We start from the raw sequence: 27351 nt of genomic DNA on the forward strand, positions 1-27351 counted from the left end.
ACTGAGGATCATTAACTGTATTTGTTTTGTTTTATAAAGCTGTGGATTGTTTTAAATCGCATAGACTAAAGTTGGAAGGGCCTGCAATGTGGGCAGAGAGCGCAGCAAATGCCAAAATACATTGATTGTTGAGTTGCAACTGTCAGTGAGTTGTCAGGGCGACCCCGTCAGTGAGTTGTCAGGGCGACCCCGTCAGTGAGTTGTCAGGGCGACCCAGCGAGGCATTTACAAAATACAATCGACGGAAAAAGAAACAGTTTGGAAAACAAAATGCCTATCGGTGTTATATCGCTGTAAAGAGAAGACAATGAAATCAGTCCGATCTGTCTTTTGGTTATACAAATTCTCAATTTAACTGAGCAAAAAGCTGTCTTATTGGCAGCAGCGGAGAACACTGGCCGTGTCCCCGGTTAGTTTTGCATATTCACTGTATCTTTCATTGGGGCGGCAGGGTACCCTATTGGTTAAAGGACTAGTAACCAGAAGGTTGCAAGTTCAAATCCCCGACCTGACAAGGTACAAATCTGTCATTCTGCCCCTGAACCAGGCAGTTAACCCACACTGTTCCTAGGCCGTTATTGAAAATAAGAATTTGTTCTTAACTGACGTGCCAAGTTAAATAAAGGTAAAATAAAAAACTTTTGTTTGTTTTTGGACGATAATCTCCTCCTCCATGTTGTATTTGTGTCTCCCCTTTTCGTAGCACTAATATATGGATCAGACAATGTTATTTTTTTATTGATCTGTTTGTCACTGTCAGTAAAGTACTCTACCCTGTCATTTTTTCAATCTTATTAATTAAAAAAGATTCTGCTAATGTCTCCAGTCATATCATGTGTAATATAATTGCACGAAATGTGTTTATAAAACATTTTCCTGTGCGAAAAAAGGAGAATAATTGTATCTGATATATAGCCTATAGCATAGTCCTACTCTACGCCACCACGCGCTGCATTGAACAGTCTTTTTTTTTTTTTTGCCAACAGTGATTGATTTATATTATTAGGTTAAATTATGACTATCCAATCTAATCATCACATTGGGAATAGAAGGCTATATAACGCGCCCAGGCTCTGTCGTAACCGGCCGCGACCGGGAGGTCCGTGGGGCGACGCACAATTGGCCCAGCGTCGCCCGGGTTAGGGAGGGCTTGGTCGGTAGGGGTGTCCTTGTCTCATCGCGCACCAGCAACTCCTGTGGCGGGCTGGGCGCAGTGTGCGCTAACCAAGGTGGCCAGGTGCACGGTGTTTCCTCCGGCGCATTGGTGCGGCTGGCTTCCGGGTTGGATGTGCGCTGTGTTAAAGAAGCAGCGGCTTGGTTGGTTGTGTATCGGAGGACGCATGACTTTCAACCTTCGTCTCTCCCGAGCCCGTACGGGAGTTGTAGCGATGAGACAAGATAGTAGCTACTACAACAATTGGATACTACGAAATTGGGGCGAAAAAGGGGTAAAATTCAAAAAATAAATAAAAATAAATAAAAATAAAAAAAGAAGGCTATATAACATACGTTTGCAAATGCGAGGTAGCATGGAATGCTTCCTATTTTAAAGTTGTGTTTTGATGGCGAACATTAGCTTCCCCAAACTTGAAAACCCAAGCGTTGCCTATGTTAGAATAACTGCCCACGTTTACTTTTCCTCAGCCAACAGGACAAGTAACGAATAACAAAATCACTAGCCTATGTCAAGCTACTATCCCCTATAGTAGACAATATGATCTATTCTGTTGGTTCATACAAGCAGAAGATTTAGGCTACGTCCAGTTATAAGCGTAGCAATGAGCACAGGGCAGTAGGCTACGTCCAGTTATAAGCGTAGCAATGAGCACAGGGCAGTAGGCTACGTCCAGTTATAAGCGTAGCAATGAGCAACAGGGCAGTAGGCTACGTCCAGTTATAAGCGTAGCAATGAGCACAGGGCAGTAGGCTACGTCCAGTTATAAGCGTAGCAATGAGCAACAGGGCAGTAGGCTACGTCCAGTTATAAGCGTAGCAATGAGCACAGGGCAGTAGGCTACGTCCAGTTATAAGCGTAGCAATGAGCAACAGGGCAGTAGGCTACGTCCAGTTATAAGCGTAGCAATGAGCACAGGGCAGTAGGCTACGTCCAGTTATAAGCGTAGCAATGAGCACAGAGAAGTAGGCTACGTCCAGTTATAAGCGTAGCAATGAGCAACTGGGCAGTAGGCTACGTCCAGTTATAAGCGTAGCAATGAGCACAGGGCAGTGGGCTACGTCCAGTTATAAGCGTAGCAATGAGCACAGAGAAGTAGGCTACGTCCAGTTATAAGCGTAGCAATGAGCAACAGGGCAGTAGGCTACGTGCAGTTAAAGCGTAGCAATGAGCACAGGGCAGTAGGCTACGTCCAGTTATAAGCGTAGCAATGAGCAACAGGGCAGTAGGCTACGTCCAGTTATAAGCGTAGCAATGAGCAACAGGGCAGTAGGCTACGTCCAGTTATAAGCGTAGCAATGAGCAACAGGGCAGTAGGCTACGTCCAGTTATAAGCGTAGCAATGAGCAACAGGGCAGTAGGCTACGTGTGAATGTTCGTTCCATAATGCAATTAGCAGGACAACCCCATTGTGACAAATAAGAAAATATCCGTTAGAAATATAGAAATCTAAATATGCAACAACTAGCATGGGTTGCTAATATGACTAGGATTAACAACAACTAGCATGGGTTGCTAATATGACTAGGATTAACAACAACTAGCATGGGTTGCTAATATGACTAGGATTAACAACAACTAGCATGGGTTGCTAATATGACTAGGATTATCAACAACTAGCATGGGTTGCTAATATGACTAGGATTAACAACAACTAGCATGGGTTGCTAATATGACTAGGATTATCAACAACTAGCATGGGTTGCTAATATGACTAGGATTAACAACAACTAGCATGGGTTGCTAATATGACTAGGATTATCAACAACTAGCATGGGTTGCTAATATGACTAGGATTATCAATAACTAGCATGGGTTGCTAATATGACTAGGATTATCAACAACTAGCATGGGTTGCTAATATGACTAGGATTATCAACAACTAGCATGGGTTGCTAATATGACTAGGATTATCAACAACTAGCATGGGTTGCTAATATGACTAGGATTATCAACAACTAGCATGGGTTGCTAATATGACTAGGATTATCAACAACTAGCATGGGTTGCTAATATGACTAGGATTATCAACAACTAGCATGGGTTGCTAATATGACTAGGATTATCAACAACTAGCATGGGTTGCTAATATGACTAGGATTATCAACAACTAGCATGGGTTGCTAATATGACTAGGATTATCAACAACTAGCATGGGTTGCTAATATGACTAGGATTATCAACAACTAGCATGGGTTGCTAATATGACTAGGATTATCAACAACTAGCATGGGTTGCTAATATGACTAGGATTATCAACAACTAGCATGGGTTGCTAATATGACTAGGATTATCAACAACTAGCATGGGTTGCTAATATGACTAGGATTATCAACAACTAGCATGGGTTGCTAATATGACTAGGATTATCAATAACTAGCATGGGTTGCTAATATGACTAGGATTATCAACAACTAGCATGGGTTGCTAATATGACTAGGATTATCAACAACTAGCATGGGTTGCTAATATGACTAGGATTATCAACAACTAGCATGGGTTGCTAATATGACTAGGATTATCAACAACTAGCATGGGTTGCTAATATGACTAGGATTATCAATAACTAGCATGGGTTGCTAATATGACTAGGATTATCAACAACTAGCATGGGTTGCTAATATGACTAGGATTATCAACAACTAGCATGGGTTGCTAATATGACTAGGATTATCAATAACTAGCATGGGTTGCTAATATGACTAGGATTATCAATAACTAGCATGGGTTGCTAATACGTATATATGTTTTCAAAATGCCTACTGCCTCCAGCTCATTGCAAAGTGGTGTGTGACACGCTGAAGTCTGCAGAGTTTGCCGATGCACTTGAATGGCGAATGGGAAGCGTGATTCAATTACCAGTTAGATAATAAATACATGTGTAGCTCTTTTTAATCATGGATGTTGTTTTTTACTCACCGTTGCCTTTATTATTGTTACGCAATTGTGAAACTTAAAGCACATGACAAGCTTGGCACACCTGTATTTGGGGACTTTCTCCCATTCTTCTCTGCAGATCCTCTCAAGCTCTGTCAGGTTGGACGAGGAGCATCGCTGCACAGCTACAGTACCAGTCAAAAGTTTGGACACACCTACTCTTTCAAGTGATATATATATATATTTTGTTTACAAATTTCTACATCGTAGAATAATAGTGAAGACAACAAACTATGAAATTAGACTTATCGAATCATGTAGTAACCTAAAAAAGAGTTAAATCAAAATATTTCATATTTTATATTCTTCAAAGCGGCCATCCTTTGCCTTAACATTCTTTCAACCAGCTTCACCTGGAATACTTGTCCAACAGTCTTGAAGGAGTTCCCACATATGCTGAGCATTTGTTGGCTGCTTTTCCTTCACTCTGCGGTTCAATTCATCCCAAACCATCTAATTTGTGTTGAGATCAGGTGATTGTGGAGGCCAGGTCATCTGATGCAGCACTCCATCACTCTCCATCTTGGTCATTTAGCCCATACACAGCCTGGAGGTGTGTTAGGTCATTGTCCTGTTGAAAAACAAATGACAGTCCCACTAAGCGCAAACCAGATGGGATGGCGTATCGCTGCAGAAGGCTGTGGTAGCCATGCTGATTAAGTGTGCCTTGAATTCTAAATTATTCACTGACAGTATCACCAGCAAAGCCTGATCACACCTCCTCCTCCATGCTTCACGGTGGGAACCACACATGGTTAGATTATCTGATCACCTACTCTGCGTGTCACAAAGACACAGTGGTTGGAACCAAAACTCTTAAATTTAGACTCATCAGTCAAAACAACAGATTCCCTTCAGTCTAATGTCCATTGCTCATGTTTCTTGGCCCAAGCAAGTCTCTTCTTATTATTGTTGTCATTTAGTGGTGGTTTCTTTGCAGCAATTCGACCATGAAGGCCTGATTCACGCAGTCTCCTCTGAACAGTTGAGATGTTGAGATGTGTCTGTTACTTAAACTCTGTGAAGCATTTATTTGGGCTGGTAACTCTAATGAACTCATCCTCTGCAGCAGAGGTACCTCTGGGTCTTCCTTTCCTGTTGAGGTCCTCATGAGAGCCACTTCCATCATAGCACTTGATGGTTTTTGCGACGGCACTTGATGAGACTTTCAAAGTTCTTGATATTTTCCATATTGACTGACCTTCATGTCTTAAAGTAACGATGGTCTGTCGTTTCTCTTTGCTTATTTGAGCTGTTCTTCCCATAATATGGACTTGGTCTTTTACCAAATAGGGCCATCGTCTGTATACCACCCTACCTTGTCACCACACAACAGATAAAAAAATAAAAAAGTAAAAATAAAGAAAAACTGAGTAGGTTTGTCCAAACTTTTGTCTGGTAAGGTACATATTTCACTCCAACAGCTACAGACAGCTGTTTGAGTTGTTTCAGCAGCTACAGACAGCTGTTTGAGTTGTTTCAGCAGCTACAGACAGCTGTTTGAGTGGTTTCAGCAGCTACAGACAGCTGTTTGAGTGGTTTCAGCAGCTACAGACAGCTGTTTGAGTGGTTTCAGCAGCTACAGACAGCTGTTTGAGTGGTTTCAGCAGCTACAGACAGCTGTTTGAGTGGTTTCAGCAGCAGCTACAGGCAGCTGTTTGAGTTGTTTCAGCAGCAGCTACAGGCAGCTGTTTGAGTTGTTTCAGCAGCAGCTACAGACAGCTGTTTGAGTTGTTTCAGCAGCTACAGAGAGCTGTTTGAGTTGTTTCAGCAGCTACAGAGAGCTGTTTGAGTGGTTTCAGCAGCTCTCACACTACATCTACTGATATTTAGAACAATGAATAGGTTAAAATGCATTATTTCGCAATGGGATTTTTCTCCCCAGACAATTGGCCAGCGTCGATGTTATACTTAACAAAATTATAAACACAACGTGTAAAGTGTTGGTCCCATGTTTCATGAACTGAAATTAAAGATCCCAGAAATGTTCCATACACATAAAAATATTATTTGTCTGATAATTTTGAGCACAACTTTGTTTACATGGCTGATAGTGAGCAGCCCACGACTTCCACATCCGGCATACCTGACATGATGACTCCTTGCTGTCCCCAGTCCACCTGACTGTGCTGCTGCTCCAGTTTCAACTGTTCTGCCTTATTATTATTCAACCATGCTGACATCTCGACCATATTTTGTTATAATCTCCACCCGGCACAGCCAGAAGAGGACTGGCCACCCCACATAGCCTGGTTCCTCTCTAGGTTTCTTCCTAGGTTTTGGCCTTTCTAGGGAGTTTTTCATAGCCACCGTGCTTCTACACCTGCATTGCTTGCTGTTTGGGGTTTTAGGCTGGGTTTCTGTACAGCACTTTGAGATATCAGCTGATGTACGAAGGGCTATATAAATAAATTTGATTTGATGTGATTTGATTCTTCACCTGCGGGATCGTCTGAGACCAGACACCTGGACAGACGATGAAACTGTGGCACAACCAAAGAATTTCTGCACAAACTGTCAGAAACTGTTTCAGGAAAGCTCATCTGCATACTCGTCGTCCTCACCAGGGTCTTGACGTAACTGACTTCAGTTGGCAAATGCTCACCTTCGACGGCCACTGGCACGCTGGAGAAGTGTGCTCTTCATGGATGAATCCGTGACAAACGTACCGAGCAGATAGCAGACAGCGTGTCATACTCATCAGACATGTCACCCGTTGAGCATGTTTGGGATGCCAGGCCATGAGGTTAAAGGAATTGTCCGTAGATCTCCAAAACAGGATTGTGTCGAGGTACAGATCTGGGGAAGGGGACCAAAAAAATTCTGCAGCATTGAAGGTCCCCAAGAACACAGTGGCCTCCATCATTCAGTTTTTAATTTTGAATAAAAAAATTTAAAAATCTAAAAACCTGTTTTTGATTTGTCATTATGGTGTTTAGTTTGATGAGTTAAAAAAAACATTTTTTTTAGAATAAGGCTGTAAAATAAAAAAAAATGTGGAAAAGTCAAGGGGTCTGAATACTTTCCGAAGGCCCTGTACCTGACTGTGACTGTGAAGTTGTTGCATGTTGCGTTTATATTTTTGTTCAGTGTCTTTAAATGCTTTTACCGGCTACCTGAAACCCTGGTATACACACACACACACACACACACACACGCACACGCGCACAGACACGCACACACACACAGGCAGACAACATATTCACCTTGTCTCCCTTTGGTCCACTAATTCCTGGCATTCCACTGGGACCCTGAAAACACAATTAATATACACCTCACACATTTCTAATGACACACACACACACACACACACACACACACACACACACACACACACACACACACACACACACACACACACACACACACACACACACACACACACCTCTGGTCCTGGGGGTCCCTTGGGTCCCTGGGGTCCTGGTTTACATCCATGGATCACAGGCAGATGTTTATACCTCTGCTCTTCCTCCTCCTCTCCTCCTCCTCCTCCCTCTTTCACTGGGTAGTCAACCTTCAAACACAAGTTACGTAAAAGTGTCTGACTGAACAGGGCATCAAACATGAGCGGTCTGTGTGCCTCAGTAATGTGAGCTAAAGCCTAAAGGCTCTGGAGGATAACAGTGTTCAGGACAAGTAATGGTGTGTCTGTGTACTGCAGGGAAACGTGTGTCTGTGTACTGCAGGGAAACACGTGTCTGTGTACTGCAGGGAAACGTGCGTCTGTGTACTGCAGGGAAACGTGTCTGTGTACTGCAGGGAAACGTGTGTCTGTGTACTGCAGGGAAACGTGTGTCTGTGTACTGCAGGGAAACACGTGTCTGTGTACTGCAGGGAAACGTGTCTGTGTACTGCAGGGAAACGTGTGTCTGTGTACTGCAGGGAAACGTGTCTGTGTACTGCAGGGAAACGTGTGTCTGTGTACTGCAGGGAAACGTGTCTGTGTACTGTAGGGAAACGTGTGTCTGTGTACTGCAGGGAAACGTGTCTGTGTACTGCAGGGAAACGTGTGTCTGTGTACTGCAGGGAAACGTGTCTGTGTACTGCAGGGAAACGTGTGTCTGTGTACTGCAGGGAAACGTGTGTCTGTGTACTGCAGGGAAACACGTGTCTGTGTACTGCAGGGAAACGTGTCTGTGTACTGCAGGGAAACACGTGTCTGTGTACTGCAGGGAAACATGTGTCTGTGTACTGCAGGGAAACGTATCTGTGTACTGCAGGGAAACGTGTCTGTGTATCATTGGAGGATCCTCAGAGGAGGAAGGGGAGGACCATCCTAGCTAGCTGTCTATAACAGAGGGATGCCATGTTAGCTAGCTGGCTATAACAGAGGGATTCTATGTTAGCAAGCTGGCTTTAACAGAGGGATGCCATGTTAGCTAGCTGGCTATAACAGAGGGATGCTATGTTAGCTAGCCGGCTATAACAGAGGGATGCTATGTTAGCTAGCTGGCTATAACAGAGGGATGCTATGTTAGCTAGCTGGCTATAACAGAGGGATGCTATGTTAGCTAGCTGGCTATAACAGAGGGATGCCATGTTAGCTAGCTGGCTATAACAGAGGGATGCCATGTTAGCTAGCTGGCTATAACAGAGGGATGCTATGTTAGCTAGCTGGCTATAACAGAGGGATGCTATGTTAGCTAGCTGGCTATAACAGAGGGATGCTATGTTAGCTAGCTGGCTATAACAGAGGGATGCTATGTTAGCTAGCTGGCTATAACAGAGGGATGCTATGTTAGCTAGCTGGCTATAACAGAGGGATGCTATGTTAGCTAGCTGGCTATAACAGAGGGATGCTATGTTAGCTAGCTGGCTATAACAGAGGGATGCTATGTTAGCTAGCTAGCTATAACAGAGGGATGCTATGTTAGCTAGCTGGCTATAACAGAGGGATGCTATGTTAGCTAGCTGGCTATAACAGAGGGATGCTATGTTAGCTAGCTGGCTATAACAGAGGGATGCTATGTTAGCTAGCTGGCTATGACAGAGGGATGCTATGTTAGCTAGCTGGCTATGACAGAGGGATGCTATGTTAGCTAGCTGGCTATGACTTTCCAACACAACACTGGAACTCTTCCAAGGCAAAGTAAGCTTTTGGTTCCACTAATTTATTGCCACCGGGGCCTGCCGTTGTGTCTGCCTACTGACTGTACATTAACGTTACTGCGTGATTGTAGCGGGTTTACGAACGCGTTAGTTCTAGTAGCTATGTTGACTATGACATTACTCTATCTAATATAGTGACAAGTGTAGGCTGTGTAACGTTAGCGGGTTGGCTTGGAAAGGTGTTTTTCTCCCCTGGTCACATTCAGCTGATGTGTTGTACATTGAAGTCTGCCGATTCGGTTGAAAAACGTTTCTTCAACGGAAGCAAACGGAACAAAACGGAGATAAACATACCTGAATCATCTTTTGGACTGATGATTACAACCAGATTCAGGAAAGAGTGTGAAAGGCGGTATTGAATGTTACTGTTTGACCATGTGTCACTCACTGCCTGTCACCTCAAACTTGTCTCTCGACGTGTGTGCACCTACGTTGTAAACTTTCATCATAGACTAGGTTGTAACAACCTCATGATGGATACGGTGTAATAACCTAAACCTGTCACTGTTACATTGAACTGGGTGAATATGAATGACAGTAACCTAAACCTGTCACTGTTACATTGAACTGGGTGAATGACAGTAACCTAAACCTACCGATGTTACATTGAACTAGGTGAATATGAATGACAGTAACCCAAACCTACCACTGTTACATTGGACTGGGTGAATGACAGTAACCCAAACCTACCACTGTTACATTGGACTGGGTGAATGACAGTAACCTAAACCTGTCACTGTTACATTGAACTGGGTGAATATGAATGACAGTAACCTAAACCTGTCACTGTTACATTGGACTGGGTGAATGACAGTAACCCAATCCTACCACTGTTACATTGGACTGGGTGAATGACAGTAACCTAAACCTGTCACTGTTACATTGGACTGGGTGAATGACAGTAACCTAAACCTATCACTGTTACATTGAACTGGGTGAATATGAATGACAGTAACCTAAACCTGTCACTGTTACATTGAACTGGGTGAATATGAATGACAGTAACCTAAACCTATCACTGTTACATTGAACTGGGTGAATGGAATATGAATGACAGTAACCTAAACCTGTCACTGTTACATTGAGCTGGGTGAATGGAATAGGAATGACAGTAACCTAAACCTGTCACTGTTACATTGAGCTGGGTGAATGGAATATGAATGACAGTAACCTAAACCTGTCACTGTTACATTGAGCTGGGTGAATGGAATAGGAATGACAGTAACCTAAACCTGTCACTGTTACATTGAGCTGGGTGAATGGAATAGGAATGACAGTAACCTAAACCTGTCACTGTTACATTGAGCTGGGTGAATGGAATATGAATGACAGTAATCTAAACCTGTCACTGTTACATTGAACTGGGTGAATATGAATGACAGTAACCTAAACCTATCACTGTTACATTGAACTGGGTGAATATGAATGACAGTAACCTAAACCTATCACTGTTACATTGAGCTGGGTGAATGGAATATGAATGACAGTCATCCAATATGCTGTAATAGAAATAAATGCTCATGAAAAAAACTAATTGTCCTCCCTCATCTTAAACGGCACCGACTCCCACTGGTGTGAACTGCAGGGAAATGTGTGTGTGTGTGTGTGTGTGTGTGTGTGTACTGTAGGGAAACAAATGGATACACAAAGGCTGTAGTCACTAGTCACTAGTAGAAACTCGGGCTGTGTGTGTGTGTGTGTACTGTAGGGAAACAAAGGCTGTAGTCACTAGTCATAATGGAATAGTAGAAACTCGGGCTGTGTGTGTGTGTGTTTAACCTCACCGTAGTCCCTCGCTTCCAGAGCAGAGAGGGTGGAGGGAAGAGTGGGGGTGGGGGAGGGGCCAGGAGACAGCAGGGGTCAAACATCATTGGCTCATCCAAGGACCTGAGGGCTGACAGACACACGGCAGAACCAATGACAGAGCGCCATTTAAGATAAATCAATAAAACTCCAAACACAAGCTGGATAAGTGAAGGGTGTGTGTGTGTGTGTGTGTGTGTGTGTGTGTGTGTGTGTGTGTGTGTGTGTGTGCGCGTCCTTGAGTTACGTAACAACGGTCAGAGTGACAACTCCTCTCACACACACACACACACACAAACACACACACACACACACACACACACACACACACACACACACACACACACACACACACACACACACTGCAGTCTTACCTGTTTGAGCATTGAGCATATGGTCTAAGTGGTGGTGTGAAGACAGGGTCCATGTCTGGCAGAGGAGGAGCTGAAGACACAGAACTATCCAGACCATCTCCATCTGTTGGTGCAGCGACAGCTGTCAGCCTTTAGACAAAGTGTCCGGTTTTTTATGTACTTAAGTGCAGTCGTGGAACGACAACTCAACTGCCATACTTTAGTCAAAGCAAAAAGTGAAATTAAATACTCTATATCAAACTCCCCCCTGTCACCTCTCCCTGCCACCTCTCTCTCTCTCTCTCTCTCTCTCTCCTCCCCTCTCACCTCTCCCTGCCACCTTTCTCTCTCTCTCTCTCTCTCTCTCTCTCTCTCTCTCTCTCTCTCTCCTCCCCTGTCACCTCTCCCTGCCACCTCTCCCTCTCTCTCCTCCCCTGTCACCTCTCCCTGCCACCTCTCTCTCCTCCCCTGTCACCTCTCCCTGCCACTCTCTCTCTCTCCTCCCCTGTCACCTCTTCTTCTCCTCTAAATGTTACCAAAACCTTTTCTCTGTTATTCCAGGTCTTGACAGCAGTAACAGGACACAGCGCCGGTTACCTCTTGGAGCTTGTCTCTCTGCTGATATCAAAAAATCTTGTGTTTCAGTCTCAACACCTGCAACACCTGCGTTTTGTAATGCCAACACCTGAATTTTGTAATGCCAACACCTGCATTTTGTAATGCCAACACCTGCATTTTGTAATGCCAACACCTGCATTTTGTAATGCCAACACCTGCGTTTTGTAATGCCAACACCTGCGTTTTGTAATGCCAACACCTGCGTTTTGTAATGCCAACACCTGCGTTTTGTAATGCCAACACCTGCGTTTTGTAATGCCAACACCTGCATTTTGTAATGCCAATACCTGCATTTTGTAATGCCAACACCTGCGTTTTGTAATGCCAACACCTGCATTTTGTAATGCAATGCATACATATAGATAAGAAACAACAGTGTAACAGTGTGCCCTTACCTTGAGGTTATTCTGTATTCTGTATTCTGTATCCACGTCGACTCCACTCCTGGAGATCTTTTAGTTGCAGAGTCTCTTAAATAAAAGCTCTTCAAGTAGCGTGATTATTTCCTCGTATTCTTCTCCCTATCCCTCTCCTTCCTTGACATGTACGCCACGCGTAAGCTAATGTATCCTTTAATAACGGCCCAATAACGTCACAGTTAAATTAAAGGGAGGGACCTTTAATTTGGTGCGACAGTGTGGAGCTGCGTTCCTCCAGCACCGAAGAGTACTGGCTGCCAGTGGCTGGAGGCAAGGCACAACTCTGCACATTTCTGTGCATATGAAATCTGCCGGTGGGAATGCAGCATATCCTAAAAACATAGTGCGATAGATGCCCAATATATAATAGCCACTGCCACCTAGTGGAATTATCACGAATAAAACAAAAAACTAGACAACTAACACGCCTGCCTTTCTTGCACTAACTACCACTTGTCTTTTCTCACTAGCACTGATGTTGACTACTGACTGCTGACTGTTGACTACTGACTGTTGACTACTGACTGTTGACTACGGATTGTTGACTACTGATTGTTGACTACTGATTGTTGACTACTGACTGTTGACTACTGACTGTTGACTGCTGACTGTTGACTACTGACTGTTGACGGTTGACTACTGACTGTTGACTACTGACTGTTGACTACTGATTGTTGACTGCTGACTGTTGACTGCTGACTGTTGACTACTGACTGTTGACTACTGACTGTTGACTACTGACTGTTGACTGCTGACTGTTGACTGCTGACTGTTGACTACTGACTGTTGACTGCTGACTGTTGACTACTGACTGTTGACTACTGACTGTTGACTGCTGACTGTTGACTACTGACTGTTGACGGTTGACTACTGACTGTTGACTACTGACTGTTGACTACTGATTGTTGACTGCTGACTGTTGACTGCTGACTGTTGACTGCTGACTGTTGACTACTGACTGTTGACTGCTGACTGTTGACTGCTGACTGTTGACTGCTGACTGTTGACTACTGACTGTTGACTACTGACTGTTGACTACTGACTGTTGACTGCTGACTGTTGACTGCTGACTGTTGACTACTGACTGTTGACTGCTGACTGTTGACTACTGACTGTTGACTACTGACTGTTGACTGCTGACTGTTGACTACTGACTGTTGACGGTTGACTACTGACTGTTGACTACTGACTGTTGACTACTGATTGTTGACTGCTGACTGTTGACTGCTGACTGTTGACTGCTGACTGTTGACTACTGACTGTTGACTGCTGACTGTTGACTGCTGACTGTTGACTACTGACTGTTGACGGTTGACTACTGACTGTTGACTACTGACTGTTGACTACTGACTGTTGACTGCTGACTACTGACTACTGACTGTTGACTACTGACAGTTGACTACTGACAGTTGACTGTTGACTACTGACTGTTGACTACTGACTGTTAACTACTGACTGTTGACTACTGAAAGTTGACTACTGACTGTTGACTGTTGACTACCGACTGTTGACTGCTGACTACTGTCTGTGACTACTAACTTCTGACTGCTGACTGTTGACTACTGACTGTTGACTGCTGACTGTTGACTACTGACTGTTGATGGTTGACTACTGACTGTTGACTACTGACTGTTGACTGCTGACTACTGACTGTTAACTACTGACTGTTGACTACGGACTGTTGACTACTGACAGTTGACTACTGACTGTTGACTACTGACTGTTGACTACTGACTGTTAACTACTGACAGTTGACTACTGACTGTTGACTACTGAAAGTTGACTACTGACTGTTGACTGTTGACTACTGACTGTTGACTGCTGACTACTGACTGTTGACTGTTGACTACTGACTGCTGACTACTGACTGTTGACTGCTGACTACTGACTGTTGACTGCTGACTATTGACAACTGACAGAGGCTTTACTTGGATCATCGCACTCTAGTGACTCCTTGTGGCGGGCCGGGCGCCTGCAGGCTGACCTCATTGTCAGTTGAACGGTGTTTCCTCCGACACATTGGTGCAGCTGGCTTCTGGGTTAAGCAGGCGGCTGTTAATTAAGAAGTGCGGTTTGACAGGTCCTGTTTCGGAAGACGGATGGCTCGACCTTCGCCTCTCCCGAGCCCGTTGGGGAGTTGCAGCGATGACACAAGATTGTAATTGGATCACAATTAGATATCACAAAATTGGGTAGAAAGGAAGTAAAAAACAATGACAAAATATAAAAATTAAAGGAAGGATCACATAATTCCATTCAGGGCATCAGGAGGGATCAGCGCAATTAATAGTTAATTATAAAACATTCCATAACTGCAAGGGGCAGTAAATCATCAAGCTTGGATTTATACCTGTTCAGACAACACCCTCTAGGGGGCAGTAAATCATCAAGCTTGGATTTATACCTTTTCAGACAACACCCTCTAGGGGGCAGTAAATCATCAAGCTTGGATTTATACCTTTTCAGACAACACCCTCTAGGGGGCAGTAAATCATCAAGCTTGGATTTATACCTTTTCAGACAACACCCTCTAGGGGGCAGTAAATCATCAAGCTTGGATTTATACCTTTTCAGACAACACCCTCTAGGGGGCAGTAAATCATCAAGCTTGGATTTATACCTGTTCAGACAACACCCTCTAGGGGGCAGTAAATCATCAAGCTTGGATTTATACCTGTTAAGACAACACCCTCTAGGGGGCAGTAAATCATCAAGCTTGGATTTATACCTTTTCAGACAACACCCTCTAGGGGGCAGTAAATCATCAAGCTTGGATTTATACCTGTTCAGACAACACCCTCTAGGGGGCAGTAAATCATCAAGCTTGGATTTATACCTGTTCAGACAACACCCTCTAGGGGGCAGTAAATCATCAAGCTTGGATTTATACCTGTTCAGACAACACCCTCTAGGGGGCAGTATGCACCCTTTCAGTTTGTTTACCAACTCAGAAGTAGTAGAAGAAGAAAATTGACATCTTCAAAATGGAGATGGCCTCACCGGCTCTGCCTATGCTCTCACAGACGCCATAATGGGGCAGATAGACAATGATGCGCTGTCTATCTAAGTCTATGTTAGTTTGTGTTTCTCTCCTAACGTTAGTAGAACGCACACAGGGCTACCGTATAATGTCACTTCTCATGATTGACCACAATGCAGGTGTTTCAACCTAGCTCAGGGCTTTCTGTGGTGGTGGGGCAGCCAGTGGAAAATACGGAGCGTAGGGGTTGGTAATGCTCTCTAGTTGCATCGTGATTGGCTCGGTGTTCTGTCACTCATGGGGACACTAGGTCACCCATCCAAGAAGACGTTAAATCACGTTATATCTACAGTAGCTTTGATTAGAATGAACATCTCATCATCACACTTTAATAATCTTAGCTAGCAAGCTAACAGTCATCATCATCTTGTTTTATGAAGATAAATAATGAAGAGAAATTATAGATTAAACGTATCGGTGCTCATTGACCATTGGACATAAACATTACACAACAAGTTGGAAATCGCAAATTTAACAATGCGTGGTTTGGAAGGAATCAGTGGCAGTGGCTAACTGCAAGCATTGCAAAGCAATCATTAGCCTGCTATTCAGTGGAGTGGCTGTGTGGTCCAAGTCTGGGTTTAAGGGTCTCTTATCCAAGCTTAAAATGATAAACATTCAACACTGTCAATCCAGCATGACTTCTACTGTGCTCACAACAACTGGAAACCGGGAAATCTCAGAATTCAGTGAGTTCAAGACAACTTGGAACTCTGAGAAAAATGAGCTCCTACAGGGAAAATACATTCTGAACAATCATCCCACTTGGAATTCCAAGACGGGAACTCGGGCCTCTTTCTAGAGCGCTGACCTAAAGATCAATGACGTCATCATGATTCAATTTTTTTTCAGAGTTCCCAGTTGTCTCTGAAAGCACCATATATCCAGAGAATGACAGACTTTGATGACAAAGTTTGATGACAAAATTTGGCCAAGAGGCCACCTTCCTTTTCAAGTGAGAACAGCACAACAAGGCGAGTCCAAAAATGACCTTTCATTGTCTGCTTTTATGCCCCCTTTATTTATCCTACAGTTCTGACTTGGTGTACAGGAAGAATACTGTAAGAACGGCCCATGTTCTGAATTCTGACGCTGTACATTTCAAAATTGCTGAACAAATAGTTATATTGACTACGGTGCCCCCTGTATATAGCCTCCACACTGACTCGGTACCAGTAACCCCTGTATATAGCCTCCACATTGACTCTGTACCGGTACCCCCTGTATATAGCCTCCACACTGACTCGGTAACGGTGCCCCCTTTATATAGCCTTCACACTGACTCGGTACCGGTACCCCCTGTAGATAGCCTCCACATTGACTCTGTACTGGTACCCCCTGTATATAGCCTCCACATTGACTCGGTACTGGTACCCCCTGTATATAGCCTCCACATTGACTCTGTACCGGTGCCCCCTGTATATAGCCTCCACACTGACTCCGTACCGGTGCCCCCTGTACATAGCCTCCACATTGACTCTGTACCGGTGCCCCCTGTATATATTCTCCACACTGACTTGGTACCGGTGCCCCCTGTATATAGCCTCCACATTGACTCTGTACCGGTACCCCCTGTATATAGCCTCCACATTGACTCGGTACTGGTACCCCCTGTATATAGCCTCCACATTGACTCTGTACCGGTGCCCCCTGTATATAGCCTCCACACTGACTTCCTACCGGGACCCCCTGTATATAGCCTCCACATTGACTCTGTACCGTAACACCCTGTATATAGCCTCCACATTGACTCTGTACCAGTACCCCCTGTATATAGCCTCCACATTGACTCTGTACTGGTGCCCCCTGTATATAGCCTCCACATTGACTCTGTACTGGTACCCCCTGTATATAGCCTCCACATTGACTCTGTACTGGTGCCCCCTGTATATAGTCTCCACATTGACTCTGTACCGGTACCCCCTGTATATAGCCTCCACATTGACTCTGTACTGGTACCCCCTGTATATAACCTCCATATTGACTCTGTACCGTAACACCATGTATATAGTCTCCACATTGACTCTGTACCGTAACACCCTGTATATAGCCTCCACATTGACTCTGTACCGGTACCCCCTGTATATAGTCTCCACATTGACTCAGTACTTGTGCCCCCTGTATATAGCCTCCACACTGACTCTGTACCGGTGCCCCCTGTATATAGCCTCCACACTGACTCGGTACCGGTGCCCCCTGTATATAGCCTCCACACTGACTCTGTACCGGTACCCCCTGTATATAGCCTCCACATTGACTCTGTACCGTAACACCCTGTATATAGCCTCCACATTGACTCTGTACCGTAACACCCTGTATATAGCCTCCACATTGACTCTGTACCGTAACAGCCTGTATATAGCCTCCACATTGACTCTGTACCGGTACCCCCTGTATATAGTCTCCATTTTGACTCTGTACCATAACACCCTGTATGTAGCCTCCACATTGACTCAGTACTTGTGCCCCCTGTATATAGCCTCCACACTGACTCTGTACCGGTGCCCCCTGTATATAGCCTCCACACTGACTCGGTACCGGTGACCCCTGTATATAGCCTCCACACTGACTCTGTACCGGTGCCCCCTGTATATAGCCTCCACATTGACTCTGTACCGGTACCCCTTGTATATAGTCTCCACATTGACTCTGTACCGTAATACCCTGTATATAGCCTCCACATTGACTCTGTACCGTAACAGCCTGTAAATAGCCTCCACATTGACTCTGTACCGGTGCCCCCTGTATATAGCCTCCACATTGACTCTGTACCGGTACCCCCTGTATATAGTCTCCATATTGACTCTGTACCATAACACCCTGTATATAGCCTCCACATTGACTCTGTACCAGTACCCCCTGTATATAGCCTCCACATTGACTATGTACCGTAACACCCTGTATATAGCCTCCACATTGACTATGTACCGTAACACCCTGTATATAGCCTCCACATTGACTATGTACCGTAACACCCTGTATATAGCCTCCACATTGACTCTGTACCGGTACCCCTTGTATATAGTCTCCACATTGACTCTGTACCGTAATACCCTGTATATAGCCTCCACATTGACTCTGTACCGTAACAGCCTGTAAATAGCCTCCACATTGACTCTGTACCGGTGCCCCCTGTATATAGCCTCCACATTGACTCTGTACCGGTACCCCCTGTATATAGTCTCCATATTGACTCTGTACCATAACACCCTGTATATAGCCTCCACACTGACTCGGTACCGGTGCCCCCTGTATATAGCCTCCACACTGACTCTGTACCGGTACCCCCTGTATATAGCCTCCACATTGACTCTGTACCGTAACACCCTGTATATAGCCTCCACATTGACTCTGTACTGGTACCCCCTGTATATAGCCTCCACATTGACTCTGTACCAGTACCCCCTGTATATAGCCTCCACGTTGACTATGTACCAGTACCCCCTGTATATAGCCTCCACATTGACTCTGTACCGGTACCCCCTGTATATAGCCTCCACATTGACTCTGTACCGTAATACCCTGTATATAGCCTCCACATTGACTCTGTACTGGTACCCCCTGTATATAACCTCCACATTGACTCTGTACTGGTACCCCCTGTACATAGCCTCCACATTGACTCTGTACGGGTACCCCCTGTATATAGCCTCCACATTGACTCTGTACTGGTACCCCCTGTATATAGCCTCCACATTGACTCTGTACGGGTACCCCCTGTATATAGCCTCCACATTGACTCTGTACGGGTACCCCCTGTATATAGCCTCCACATTGACTCTGTACGGGTACCCCCTGTATATAGCCTCCACATTGACTCTGTACTGGTACCCCCTGTATATAACCTCCACATTGACTCTGTACTGGTACCCCCTGTATATAGCCTCCACACTGACTCGGTACCGGTACCCCCTGTAGATAGCCTCCACATTGACTCTGTACTGGTACCCCCTGTATATAGCCTCCACATTGACTCGGTACTGGTACCCCCTGTATATAGCCTCCACATTGACTCTGTACCGGTGCCCCCTGTATATAGCCTCCACACTGACTCCGTACCGGTGCCCCCTGTACATAGCCTCCACATTGACTCTGTACCGGTGCCCCCTGTATATATTCTCCACACTGACTTGGTACCGGTGCCCCCTGTATATAGCCTCCACATTGACTCTGTACCGGTACCCCCTGTATATAGCCTCCACATTGACTCGGTACTGGTACCCCCTGTATATAGCCTCCACATTGACTCTGTACCGGTGCCCCCTGTATATAGCCTCCACACTGACTTCCTACCGGGACCCCCTGTATATAGCCTCCACATTGACTCTGTACCGTAACACCCTGTATATAGCCTCCACATTGACTCTGTACCAGTACCCCCTGTATATAGCCTCCACATTGACTCTGTACTGGTGCCCCCTGTATATAGCCTCCACATTGACTCTGTACTGGTACCCCCTGTATATAGCCTCCACATTGACTCTGTACTGGTACCCCCTGTATATAGTCTCCACATTGACTCTGTACCAGTACCCCCTGTATATAGCCTCCACATTGACTCTGTACCAGTACCCCCTGTATATAGCCTCCACATTGACTCTGTACTGGTACCCCCTGTATATAGTCTCCACATTGACTCTGTACCAGTACCCCCTGTATATAGCCTCCACATTGACTCTGTACCGGTGCCCCCTGTATATAGTCTCCACATTGACTCTGTACTGGTGCCCCCTGTATATAGCCTCCACATTGACTCTGTACCGTAACACCCTGTATATAGCCTCCACATTGACTCTGTACCTTTCATTGTCTGCTTTTATGCCCCCTTTATTTATCCTACAGTTCTGACTTGGTGTACAGGAAGAATACTGTAAGAACGGCCCATGTTCTGAATTCTGACGCTGTACATTTCAAAATTGCTGAACAAATAGTTATATTGACTACGGTGCCCCCTGTATATAGCCTCCACACTGACTCGGTACCAGTAACCCCTGTATATAGCCTCCACATTGACTCTGTACCGGTACCCCCTGTATATAGCCTCCACACTGACTCGGTAACGGTGCCCCCTTTATATAGCCTTCACACTGACTCGGTACCGGTACCCCCTGTAGATAGCCTCCACATTGACTCTGTACTGGTACCCCCTGTATATAGCCTCCACATTGACTCGGTACTGGTACCCCCTGTATATAGCCTCCACATTGACTCTGTACCGGTGCCCCCTGTATATAGCCTCCACACTGACTCCGTACCGGTGCCCCCTGTACATAGCCTCCACATTGACTCTGTACCGGTGCCCCCTGTATATATTCTCCACACTGACTTGGTACCGGTGCCCCCTGTATATAGCCTCCACATTGACTCTGTACCGGTACCCCCTGTATATAGCCTCCACATTGACTCGGTACTGGTACCCCCTGTATATAGCCTCCACATTGACTCTGTACCGGTGCCCCCTGTATATAGCCTCCACACTGACTTCCTACCGGGACCCCCTGTATATAGCCTCCACATTGACTCTGTACCGTAACACCCTGTATATAGCCTCCACATTGACTCTGTACCAGTACCCCCTGTATATAGCCTCCACATTGACTCTGTACTGGTGCCCCCTGTATATAGCCTCCACATTGACTCTGTACTGGTACCCCCTGTATATAGCCTCCACATTGACTCTGTACTGGTGCCCCCTGTATATAGCCTCCACATTGACTCTGTACCAGTACCCCCTGTATATAGCCTCCACATTGACTCTGTACTGGTACCCCCTGTATATAACCTCCATATTGACTCTGTACCGTAACACCATGTATATAGTCTCCACATTGACTCTGTACCGTAACACCCTGTATATAGCCTCCACATTGACTCTGTACCGGTACCCCCTGTATATAGTCTCCACATTGACTCAGTACTTGTGCCCCCTGTATATAGCCTCCACACTGACTCTGTACCGGTGCCCCCTGTATATAGCCTCCACACTGACTCGGTACCGGTGCCCCCTGTATATAGCCTCCACACTGACTCTGTACCGGTACCCCCTGTATATAGCCTCCACATTGACTCTGTACCGTAACACCCTGTATATAGCCTCCACATTGACTCTGTACCGTAACACCCTGTATATAGCCTCCACATTGACTCTGTACCGTAACAGCCTGTATATAGCCTCCACATTGACTCTGTACCGGTACCCCCTGTATATAGTCTCCATTTTGACTCTGTACCATAACACCCTGTATGTAGCCTCCACATTGACTCAGTACTTGTGCCCCCTGTATATAGCCTCCACACTGACTCTGTACCGGTGCCCCCTGTATATAGCCTCCACACTGACTCGGTACCGGTGACCCCTGTATATAGCCTCCACACTGACTCTGTACCGGTGCCCCCTGTATATAGCCTCCACATTGACTCTGTACCGGTACCCCTTGTATATAGTCTCCACATTGACTCTGTACCGTAATACCCTGTATATAGCCTCCACATTGACTCTGTACCGTAACAGCCTGTAAATAGCCTCCACATTGACTCTGTACCGGTGCCCCCTGTATATAGCCTCCACATTGACTCTGTACCGGTACCCCCTGTATATAGTCTCCATATTGACTCTGTACCATAACACCCTGTATATAGCCTCCACATTGACTCTGTACCAGTACCCCCTGTATATAGCCTCCACATTGACTATGTACCGTAACACCCTGTATATAGCCTCCACATTGACTATGTACCGTAACACCCTGTATATAGCCTCCACATTGACTATGTACCGTAACACCCTGTATATAGCCTCCACATTGACTCTGTACCGGTACCCCTTGTATATAGTCTCCACATTGACTCTGTACCGTAATACCCTGTATATAGCCTCCACATTGACTCTGTACCGTAACAGCCTGTAAATAGCCTCCACATTGACTCTGTACCGGTGCCCCCTGTATATAGCCTCCACATTGACTCTGTACCGGTACCCCCTGTATATAGTCTCCATATTGACTCTGTACCATAACACCCTGTATATAGCCTCCACATTGACTCTGTACCAGTACCCCCTGTATATAGCCTCCACATTGACTATGTACCGTAACACCCTGTATATAGCCTCCACATTGACTATGTACCGTAACACCCTGTATATAGCCTCCACATTGACTCTGTACCGGTACCCCCTGTATATAGCCTCCACATTGACTATGTACCGTAACACCCTGTATATAGCCTCCACGTTGACTCTGTACCGTAACACCCTGTATATAGCCTCCACATTGACTATGTACCGTAACACCCTGTATATAGCCTCCACGTTGACTCTGTACCGGTACCCCCTGTATATAGCCTCCACATTGACTCTGTACCGTAACACCCTGTATATAACCTCCACATTGACTCTGTACCAGTACCCCCTGTATATAGCCTCCACATTGACTCTGTACCGTAATACCCTGTATATAGTCTCCACATTGACTCTGTACTGGTACCCCCTATATATAGCCTCCACATTGACTCTGTACTGGTACCCCCTGTATATAGCCTCCACATTGACTCTGTACCGGTACCCCCTGTATATAGCCTCCACATTGACTCTGTACCGGTGCCCCCTGTATATAGCCTCCACATTGACTCTGTACCGGTACCCCCTGTATATAGTCTCCATATTGACTCTGTACCATAACACCCTGTATATAGCCTCCACATTGACTCTGTACCAGTACCCCCTGTATATAGCCTCCACATTGACTATGTACCGTAACACCCTGTATATAGCCTCCACATTGACTATGTACCGTAACACCCTGTATATAGCCTCCACATTGACTCTGTACCGGTACCCCCTGTATATAGCCTCCACATTGACTATGTACCGTAACACCCTGTATATAGCCTCCACGTTGACTCTGTACCGTAACACCCTGTATATAGCCTCCACATTGACTATGTACCGTAACACCCTGTATATAGCCTCCACGTTGACTCTGTACCGGTACCCCCTGTATATAGCCTCCACATTGACTCTGTACCGTAACACCCTGTATATAACCTCCACATTGACTCTGTACCAGTACCCCCTGTATATAGCCTCCACATTGACTCTGTACCGGTACCCCCTGTATATAGCCTCCACATTGACTCTGTACTGGTACCCCCTGTATATAGCCTCCACATTGACTCTGTACTGGTACCCCTTGTATATAGCCTCCACATTGACTCTGTACCGGTACCCCCTGTATATAGCCTCCACATTGACTCTGTACCGGTACCCCCTGTATATAGCCTCCACATTGACTCTGTACCGTAATACCCTGTATATAGCCTCCACATTGACTCTGTACCGTAATACCCTGTATATAGTCTCCACATTGACTCTGTACTGGTACCCCCTGTATATAGCCTCCACGTTGACTCTGTACCGGTACCCATGTATATAGCCTCCACATTGACTCTGTACCGGTACCCCCTGTATATAGCCTCCACATTGACTCTGTACCGTAATACCCTGTATATAGCCTCCACATTGACTCTGTACGGGTACCCCCTGTATATAGCCTCCACATTGACTCTGTACCGGTACCCCCTGTATATAGCCTCCACATTGACTCTGTACTGGTACCCCCTGTATATAGCCTCCACATTGACTCTGTACTGGTACCCCCTGTATATAGCCTCCACATTGACTCTGTACCAGTACCCCCTGTATATAGCCTCCACGTTGACTATGTACCAGTACCCCCTGTATATAGCCTCCACATTGACTCTGTACCGGTACCCCCTGTATATAGCCTCCACATTGACTCTGTACCGTAATACCCTGTATATAGCCTCCACATTGACTCTGTACTGGTACCCCCTGTATATAACCTCCACATTGACTCTGTACTGGTACCCCCTGTACATAGCCTCCACATTGACTCTGTACGGGTACCCCCTGTATATAGCCTCCACATTGACTCTGTACTGGTACCCCCTGTATATAGCCTCCACATTGACTCTGTACGGGTACCCCCTGTATATAGCCTCCACATTGACTCTGTACGGGTACCCCCTGTATATAGCCTCCACATTGACTCTGTACGGGTACCCCCTGTATATAGCCTCCACATTGACTCTGTACTGGTACCCCCTGTATATAACCTCCACATTGACTCTGTACTGGTACCCCCTGTATATAGCCTCCACATTGACTCTGTACTGGTACCCCCTGTATATAGCCTCCACATTGACTCTGTACCGGTACCCCCTGTATATAGCCTCCACATTGACTCTGTACCGGTACCCCCTGTATATAGCCTCCACATTGACTCTGTACTGGTACCCCCTGTATATAGCCTCCACATTGACTCTGTACTGGTACCCCCTGTATATAGCCTCCACATTGACTCTGTACTGGTACCCCCTGTATATAGCCTCCACATTGACTCTGTACCGGTACCCCCTGTATATAGCCTCCACATTGACTCTGTACCGGTACCCCCTGTATATAGCCTCCACATTGACTCTGTACCGGTATCCCCTGTATATAGCCTCCACATTGACTCTGTACCGGTACACCCTGTATATAACCTCCACATTGACTCTGTACTGGTACCCCCTGTATATAGCCTCCACATTGACTCTGTACTGGTACCCCCTGTATATAGCCTCCACATTGACTCTGTACCAGTACCCCCTGTATATAGCCTCCACATTGACTCTGTACTGGTACCCCCTGTATATAGTCTCCACATTGACTCTGTACCAGTACCCCCTGTATATAGCCTCCACATTGACTCTGTACCAGTACCCCCTGTATATAGCCTCCACATTGACTCTGTACTGGTACCCCCTGTATATAGTCTCCACATTGACTCTGTACCAGTACCCCCTGTATATAGCCTCCACATTGACTCTGTACTGGTACCCCCTGTATATAGTCTCCACATTGACTCTGTACCAGTACCCCCTGTATATAGCCTCCACATTGACTCTGTACTGGTACCCCCTGTATATAGTCTCCATATTGACTCTGTACTGGTACCCCTTGTATATAGCCTCCACATTGACTCTGTACCGGTACCCCCTGTATATAGCCTCCACATTGACTCTGTACCGGTACCCCCTGTATATAGCCTCCACATTGACTCTGTACCGTAATACCCTGTATATAGCCTCCACATTGACTCTGTACTGGTACCCCCTGTATATAGCCTCCACATTGACTCTGTACTGGTACCCCCTGTATATAGCCTCCACATTGACTCTGTACCGGTACCCCCTGTATATAGTCTCCATATTGACTCTGTACCATAACACCCTGTATATAGCCTCCACATTGACTCTGTACCAGTACCCCCTGTATATAGCCTCCACATTGACTATGTACCGTAACACCCTGTATATAGCCTCCACATTGACTATGTACCGTAACACCCTGTATATAGCCTCCACATTGACTCTGTACCGGTACCCCCTGTATATAGCCTCCACATTGACTATGTACCGTAACACCCTGTATATAGCCTCCACGTTGACTCTGTACCGTAACACCCTGTATATAGCCTCCACATTGACTATGTACCGTAACACCCTGTATATAGCCTCCACGTTGACTCTGTACCGGTACCCCCTGTATATAGCCTCCACATTGACTCTGTACCGTAACACCCTGTATATAACCTCCACATTGACTCTGTACCAGTACCCCCTGTATATAGCCTCCACATTGACTCTGTACCGGTACCCCCTGTATATAGCCTCCACATTGACTCTGTACTGGTACCCCCTGTATATAGCCTCCACATTGACTCTGTACTGGTACCCCTTGTATATAGCCTCCACATTGACTCTGTACCGGTACCCCCTGTATATAGCCTCCACATTGACTCTGTACCGGTACCCCCTGTATATAGCCTCCACATTGACTCTGTACCGTAATACCCTGTATATAGCCTCCACATTGACTCTGTACCGTAATACCCTGTATATAGTCTCCACATTGACTCTGTACTGGTACCCCCTGTATATAGCCTCCACGTTGACTCTGTACCGGTACCCATGTATATAGCCTCCACATTGACTCTGTACCGGTACCCCCTGTATATAGCCTCCACATTGACTCTGTACCGTAATACCCTGTATATAGCCTCCACATTGACTCTGTACGGGTACCCCCTGTATATAGCCTCCACATTGACTCTGTACCGGTACCCCCTGTATATAGCCTCCACATTGACTCTGTACTGGTACCCCCTGTATATAGCCTCCACATTGACTCTGTACTGGTACCCCCTGTATATAGCCTCCACATTGACTCTGTACCAGTACCCCCTGTATATAGCCTCCACGTTGACTATGTACCAGTACCCCCTGTATATAGCCTCCACATTGACTCTGTACCGGTACCCCCTGTATATAGCCTCCACATTGACTCTGTACCGTAATACCCTGTATATAGCCTCCACATTGACTCTGTACTGGTACCCCCTGTATATAACCTCCACATTGACTCTGTACTGGTACCCCCTGTATATAGCCTCCACATTGACTCTGTACGGGTACCCCCTGTATATAGCCTCCACATTGACTCTGTACTGGTACCCCCTGTATATAGCCTCCACATTGACTCTGTACGGGTACCCCCTGTATATAGCCTCCACATTGACTCTGTACGGGTACCCCCTGTATATAGCCTCCACATTGACTCTGTACGGGTACCCCCTGTATATAGCCTCCACATTGACTCTGTACTGGTACCCCCTGTATATAACCTCCACATTGACTCTGTACTGGTACCCCCTGTATATAGCCTCCACATTGACTCTGTACTGGTACCCCCTGTATATAGCCTCCACATTGACTCTGTACCGGTACCCCCTGTATATAGCCTCCACATTGACTCTGTACCGGTACCCCCTGTAT

The 27351-nt window shown here is 45.8% G+C and overlaps 1 protein-coding gene across 1 annotated transcript in view; it reads right to left on the reverse strand.

Annotated features, from left to right (window-relative positions):
- Positions 1 to 12735, reverse strand: part of LOC110487842 (uncharacterized) — a 37979-nt gene extending 25244 nt beyond the window's left edge. The window contains exons 1-5 of the mRNA XM_036971444.2: positions 12390 to 12735; positions 11398 to 11500; positions 11005 to 11114; positions 7497 to 7625; positions 7318 to 7362 (exon numbers count right to left, since the gene is read on the reverse strand). Of these exons, the coding sequence (XP_036827339.2) occupies positions 7318 to 7362; positions 7497 to 7625; positions 11005 to 11114; positions 11398 to 11500 (387 nt within the window). The 5' untranslated portion in view covers positions 12390 to 12735. The remainder of the gene's footprint in view (positions 1 to 7317; positions 7363 to 7496; positions 7626 to 11004; positions 11115 to 11397; positions 11501 to 12389) is intronic.
- Positions 12736 to 27351: the final 14616 nt, after the last annotated feature.

This window comes from Oncorhynchus mykiss, chromosome 30 (genome assembly GCF_057628025.1).
Source record: "Oncorhynchus mykiss isolate SJ-2025 chromosome 30, ASM5762802v1, whole genome shotgun sequence".
In the NCBI taxonomy this organism is placed as follows: Eukaryota; Metazoa; Chordata; class Actinopteri; order Salmoniformes; family Salmonidae; genus Oncorhynchus; species Oncorhynchus mykiss.